The sequence below is a fragment of the Arachis ipaensis genome, chromosome B05, assembly GCF_000816755.2.
Source record: "Arachis ipaensis cultivar K30076 chromosome B05, Araip1.1, whole genome shotgun sequence".
Taxonomy (NCBI): Eukaryota; Viridiplantae; Streptophyta; class Magnoliopsida; order Fabales; family Fabaceae; genus Arachis; species Arachis ipaensis.
This window is the reverse complement of record NC_029789.2, coordinates 30,933,649-30,940,531: the sequence shown is the minus strand read 5'-3', so window position 1 is coordinate 30,940,531 and position 6,883 is coordinate 30,933,649. Positions and strand designations below refer to the sequence as shown.

The following is a 6,883-nucleotide window of genomic DNA, read 5'->3' as shown; positions in this document are numbered from 1 at the left end:
CCATCTCCTTCCCCATCCTTTTTTCCCCTGGTTTTAGCTGTATGATATAACTTTTTATTTGAAACTTAAAACTTTTTATTTGAATGATATCCTTTCTTGTATAGTTCCAAATTCACTAGTGCATAAGTTCCAAATTCATGCATAGTTTTGTACGTGTAATTATTGTGTTCATTTTGATGCCTGAGAAATTAATACAGGTGGCAGAACTTATAGAGCATGATCTCATCTTGATTGGTAGTACTGCCATAGAAGACAAGCTCCAAGAAGGAGTACCAGCTTGCATAGAGACTCTTAAAAGAGCTGGCATTAAAATATGGGTACTTACAGGGGACAAGATTGAAACAGCTATTAATATTGGCTATGGTTAGTCTGCTTGATATTTCTGTGGCCAATAAATAAAATATAGTAGCTATTACCTTAATATTTTCTTTCCACTGTTTGGCTACAGCATGCAATTTAATAAACAATGAGATGAAGCAATTCATTATCAGCTCTGAAACTGATGCAATTAGAGAGGTTGAAGAAAGGGTAAGCCTCACCTGTAACTTTATGTTTAAATGCATAACTTTTAATATTTTTGATTTAGAATTTTATACCGTTTTAGTTAATTGCTTTGTAACCTTTTCTAGGGGGACCAAATAGAAATCGCACGGTTTATGAAAGAAGAAGTTAAAAAAGAACTGAAGAGCTGCCTTGAGGAGGCCCAAAGCTACTTTAGCTCTCTCTCTGGTCCTAAATTAGCACTTGTTATTGATGGAAAATGTCTAATGTATGCACTGGATCCAAGTTTGAGAGTCATGCTGCTGAATTTGAGTTTGAATTGTCATGCTGTTGTGTGCTGCCGAGTATCTCCTCTACAGAAAGCACAGGTAAACTTATGCCTGAAGGCAATTAAAGTCATTTTGCAATCCTTATTTTGGATCAGTAAATTTGGGTCTAGTTATGAGGAACTGGTTGGGGGTAACTTGCCTCAGTAGGATTGGTGGTGTTTGGATTTCAATTACGGTGCTTTACAGGTCACTAGTTTGGTCAAGAAAGGTGCTCAGAAAATAACACTTAGTATTGGTGATGGGGCCAATGATGTTAGCATGATTCAAGCTGCTCATGTTGGTGTTGGCATAAGTGGCTTGGAGGGGATGCAAGCTGTGATGGCCAGTGATTTTGCTATTGCCCAGTTTCGATATCTTGCCGACTTGCTTCTTGTTCATGGCCGGTGGTCATATCTTCGAATATGCAAGGTGTTATATTTTTGCTAATTATACAGTTGTTTGTGTGACTTTTTTCTCCCTGTTTCAGTGTTTGTAACACCCGTTAATTTGGTTGTTTCAGGTGGTGACATACTTCTTTTACAAGAATCTCACATTCACTCTAACCCAATTTTGGTTTACATTTCAAGCTGGGTTTTCTGGCCAGAGATTCTATGATGATTGGTTTCAGTCATTATATAATGTCATATTCACAGCACTGCCTGTGATCATTGTTGGACTATTTGACAAGGTTGCATATTATCTCCCTCGTTACTTCTGATAACAACTTAACTTTCAGTAATAGAATTTTAGTAGCACTGTTTAGTGTAGAAATACACACCATTTGCTTGTTCCCATTGCCTAAACCTGTAATTTCATGCTTTGATTATTTACTTGTACCTTTGTCAGGATGTCAGCGCTTCTCTGTCCAAGAAGTATCCTGAACTATACATGGAGGGAATAAGAAATGTGTTTTTTAAGTGGAGAGTTGTGGCTATATGGGCCTTTTTTTCTCTCTACCAGTCTCTAATATTCTATTACTTTGTGAGTTCATCAAGTTTAAGTGGTAAAAATTCAGCAGGCAAAACATTTGGACTCTGGGATGTCAGTACAATGGCCTTCACATGTGTTGTAGTAACTGTCAACTTGCGACTTCTCATGATTTGTAATTCAATTACAAGATGGCACTATATTAGTGTTGGTGGAAGTATTTTAGCATGGTTTATTTTTATTTTTTTATATTCTGGGATCAGCACTCCTTATGATCGACAGGTGAGTTTTTCTCTGCATTCAGAAGCTGGTAATCTAATTATTCCCCGTTAGAAACATGGCTAACTCAAGCTTTATTCCAATTGCAGGAGAATATGTATTTTGTCATATATGTCTTGATGAGTACATTATGTTTCTACCTCACACTACTACTTGTTCCTGTTGCTGCACTTTTCTGTGACTTTATTTACCAAGGGTAACGTCTGATTTGAAGAACACTCAGTTCATATCTTGTCTATGCATGCTATTTGTGGGAGATATCATTCCTCCATTGGGGATGCATGACTAATTTACATAAGGTTGCATCACTTTGGCGTGAAGCATTACAAACATTGATAGTCACAAAAAAGAGACCTTTAATCAAAATATCGATGTTATTACCAATTTCCACTTTCAAGAACGATATACATTTTACTATGGATGTTTAATTCGTGATAGTCTCTGCTGCATTTGCTTTAATGATAATCATGCAGTAAAAAATTAAGCACCTTCACAACATAACCTTTTTTATTTTCTTTTGTTTTTTCTTTTTGTCCTTTTTTCATTAATGGGCACTTGCATCTATGGTATGAATGGACTAAGAAGGAAGCCGACAACTGAAATTATTCATATAACTATATTACTATATCCCAGTGGTTTCTATGTCTATCCTGTCACCTATTTTTTGGGGTTTCCCCTTTATTTACTTTTTTTCCTTTTCATATTGTTACAGGGTTCAGAGATGGTTCTTCCCATATGATTATCAGATTATTCAAGAGATGCATAGACATGATGATACTGATACCAGCAGGGCACACCTGTTAGAAATAGGGAACAACCTTACACCAGCTGAGGCCAGGAGCCATGCCATATCTCAACTCCCACGTGAGATATCAAAGCACACTGGGTTTGCTTTCGACTCACCTGGTTACGAGTCATTTTTTGCCGCACAACTTGGTGTATTTGCTCCAACAAAGGCATGGGATGTTGCAAGACGTGCTAGCATGAAATCTCGGCCAAAGATTGGACATAAGTAATCAGACAACAAAGAAACTTGGAGGAAGATGTTTGTACATTGACCGTAGTTTTGCTTTTTCATTGAGAGGCAGCCTAGGAGATTTGTAACATCACCATGTACCATATTAAATATTGAGTGGTTTCATTTAGGTATATTTTGTGCTCTCTGTCTCCCTAGCTTGGGGGTAAGTAGAGCAGATCTTTTAGGGTTGTTACAGATGTATATTCCACTATTTTAGTTACTCACGTCCATATTTTTCCCCCCTAGAAAAAGAAAAGTGAATCAATTTTCATTTACGAAGTGTTCAATATTTTTCATTGTGTTTTTGACATATCTGGATATAGTATCATTTTTCAAATGCCAAGTGTTCAATATTTTTCTTTTCTTTTAGTGTTTTTTACATATCTGGACATGGGTTGTATTGTATCATTGACAAAGAATGTAACTCACATATACGTGTTTAATGTTTAGGTTTTGCTTTTCTTTTCAAGTCAATACAGCTAGGGTTCAAAAAACTTGAGAAGATATGCCATCAGCAGATCAAAATTGGAAAGAATTCTTCAACATTCTTCAAAAATTGAGGTATCTGAAGTATAAATAGCTCAAAGCACACAAAAATATCGCACTAAAAAAGATGGAACGAAGCCATGGGTCTGGAACTGTGCTTCTTGTTATACTCCTCCCGATCTCAAGTGGTTCATTTGACGTACTTGTATTCACATGCAAAGGCGATCTCGGGCAATAACAAGAGTTGAAGAACTTGGCTAATTTTTGTGACACCGAATATTGGCTTTCATCTAGCGAATCTTCATCTCCTTCATAGTCATCATCACCTTCGAAGACCAAATGAATTCCGCAGTTCTTCAGCTTCAATTCCTGAACAAAGGGTGCATTCCGCTTTGTCAAATGCAAGGTGTATTTATCTTTCAACTGGTGAACCAATGAAGTATGAGCTCCAAATCTGTGCAAGAAGATGTGGTCTTCATTTGTCCTAGGTACACCTAACAGGCGAAACGTAGTGCTATATACATTATCAGTCAAATTGAAGACTTTTGCCTGAACATCCACTAACTGCAAGGCATCTCTTTGGTTTTCAGGTATACCGTCGAAAGAGAGTACACCGGCACAAATAATACCCTTAAGCTCACGGTTTGTTCTCTTGGAAAAGATAATTGATTCTCCTGAAATCCAATCTGGAATATCTTTGCTTCCAGGCATAATCAAAATCCGTAAATTTTTAAGCAGAGCCTGTGACAAAAGTTATTACAAAAGAAAACATAAACTTGGTATTAAACATGAAGTTGGAAAGGTCAGGTTGGAAGAATATATGAGTAATGATTTATCGGTCTAAACTCCTTATTAATTATCCTTCTCTTAATTCCAAAACAAGGAAAGTACCATATTCATTCAATACCTTGCAAACATAAGGCGGCATAAACATTTTTTTTTTTTTTAACTTGGTGGAAATTAGAGATCTGATTAAGAGAAGAAATAACCATACAAACCTTGGAAAATCTTCTCATCACAGCATGGGAGCATCCAATGCATCCACTCATGTACAATCTTCTCAAGGACTTTAAGTGCTCAATACCTGGTATGTCTTCCAGCTTTTCACAATTTGTAAGGTTCAACTCCTCTATGTTATCTAAGTTTGAAATATCAGATATGCGCTCTAATGCAATACAGTTCGCAACATCGACCTCTACTAAGCTAGAGGGAAGAGATGGCAGAAAAATGAGCTGAGTGCAATTTGACAACAAAAGCTTTTTTAGACAGGAAAGGCCTCTCATGCTGGCTGGAAGGCTGATAATATTATTCTGGCATAAATTTAGAGTTTCTAGTGATGACAACTTTTCAAAGTCATCTGGGATTTTTCCAGCTATTCTCCATCCATGTGCATTTAGCTCTTGCAACAAAGTTAGTTTACAAAAACCTCTTAAGATTCCAACTGAATTGGGTTCTTCGGTATTCTTGTCTCCAACCATATTGAGGTAATACCTTCTTTCCATGTCTAATTTTACCAATCTTGAAAGCATCCCAAAGCTATCAGGTAGCTGTGTAACTGCTGTTTCCTTCATCCGTAACCAGCATAGAGATTTCAAATTTCCCAAGGATTTTGGAAGCCTTTTGAGCTCTTTGCACATGTCTAGCCTTAAATGAATAAGATTTTCCAACATTCCAATTGACTCTGGCAATTCAGTAATATTAGTGTTATACATGTCCAAGGTAGTAAGGGCCGACATGTCTCCAATCGATGCAGGTAGAAACTTGAGATCTTTACAATTCGCCATCCCAAGCTTTTGTAGCATTTTCATGGCCCCTATATGTTCTGGCAAAATAGTAATTGGTGTCTTATCTAAATGAAGCTCAACAAGAGAGACTAAAGCCTTTATTGACATAGGCAATTCACCAAGAGAAGTGCAGCCACTAACAGACAATTGCCTTAGATATGATAAAGAACCAATAGAATCAGGCAACTCTTTGATTCCACTGACATCCAAAAACAAGTGTGTCAATGAAATTAGTGTCCCAACAGAATCTGGAATAATAGAGAGGGACTTACACCCAACCAAACCAAGTTTCTCAAGATTCTGCAAAGATCCAATAGAATCAGGCAATTCATCCAAAGCTGTATGGTTTAGTGATAATTCTCGCAGAGAACAGAGTTTCCCAATGCAGGTGGGTATCCTTCTCAAAAGACGGCAACCACTGCAACTCAACTTTTCCAGTTTGGTGAGGTGGAAGATGGAATCAGGTAACACAGTTATGGCAGTCTCATCAATGAGAAGCTTTCTTAAAGAGACCAAGCAGCTTAGGTCCTTTGGTAATGCTTTCAATTTCCAACATCCAGAAAGAATCAAGTCCTCGAGATGTTTCAACCCAGAGACATCACTAGGTAACTCAACAAGGTTATGGCATGCGCCTAAGTTCAAGTGAACCAGGGTACTTAAATTTCCAACTGATTCATGAATCCTAGTTAAAGCAGTGCAGTTCTCCAATATAATCTTTTTTAGACAATGGTAACCAGTTAAATCCGGAATTGCAACTAAATGGTGGCAACTGGAGAGGTTTAAAACCATCAGGCACTCAGCTACCTGGAAAAAAAAATCGTAGTTTCTCACAGTCATACTCATTAATAAAGACAAAGATGATATAGTAAATGAGGTTTTTTTTTCCTGGTGAAGGCCTAAAAAATGACATCACTTTAGCTTTCTCAAAAAATTTTGTTTATGTATTCCAATTTTGCTGAAACCTTTATAGTAACTTAATTTGGCAATCATAGAAAATAATATTAGTGTACTCCATTAATCTCAAGCCAAAGAAAAAATTTAGTCAATAAATCTGATTGTCCATATTCCGGAATAAAAGATTGATTGATCTAAACAATATTTAGAAAAACTAACTCATTATAGATTTTCAAGAGACGGCTTTGGAATAATAGTTGAGGTGGATCCTTCATCTTTAGAGATCTCAATTGTGAAGTCAACCATAAAAGACTTATCCTGGTAGGCCATATATTTTAAATAACATGGCAATCAACGGAACATGATCTATTATTCCATGATTCATATTTGTTGGATCCTTTTTTTCGTGAAAGAAACTCCGATGAATCTGACCTATTTTCTTAGGAATTTCTTTTATGGAAAAAAGGCTTTTACAACTATAAATCTTAGAAGAATAGACCAGATTCCCTTGATTTTTTTTTTTTGGTCCCTTGATTGTCATATTCTGAAAATGGCCCTATCAAAATAAGTCGTGTTAATAATTTATTAATTTTACGGTTGAGATATTAGTTTCTATTTAAAATCATCATGGTATCTTCTATATTTAAAACTTTTTTAGTATCATAAATAATTTATTTTTAAAAGTA

General features: G+C 36.3%; 1 protein-coding gene and 1 pseudogene across 1 annotated transcript in view; one reads left to right on the top strand and one right to left on the bottom strand.

Annotated features, from left to right (window-relative positions):
- Positions 1-3,332, top strand: part of LOC107643442 (phospholipid-transporting ATPase 3) — a 16,582-nt gene extending 13,250 nt beyond the window's left edge. Inside the window, exons 20-27 of the mRNA XM_016347087.2 lie at positions 198-363; positions 449-528; positions 630-869; positions 1,017-1,238; positions 1,330-1,497; positions 1,656-2,018; positions 2,105-2,211; positions 2,728-3,332. Of these exons, the coding sequence (XP_016202573.1) occupies positions 198-363; positions 449-528; positions 630-869; positions 1,017-1,238; positions 1,330-1,497; positions 1,656-2,018; positions 2,105-2,211; positions 2,728-3,031 (1,650 nt within the window). The 3' untranslated portion in view covers positions 3,032-3,332. The remainder of the gene's footprint in view (positions 1-197; positions 364-448; positions 529-629; positions 870-1,016; positions 1,239-1,329; positions 1,498-1,655; positions 2,019-2,104; positions 2,212-2,727) is intronic.
- The window catches only part of LOC107643440, a 10,140-nt pseudogene continuing 6,711 nt past the window's right edge, over positions 3,455-6,883 (bottom strand).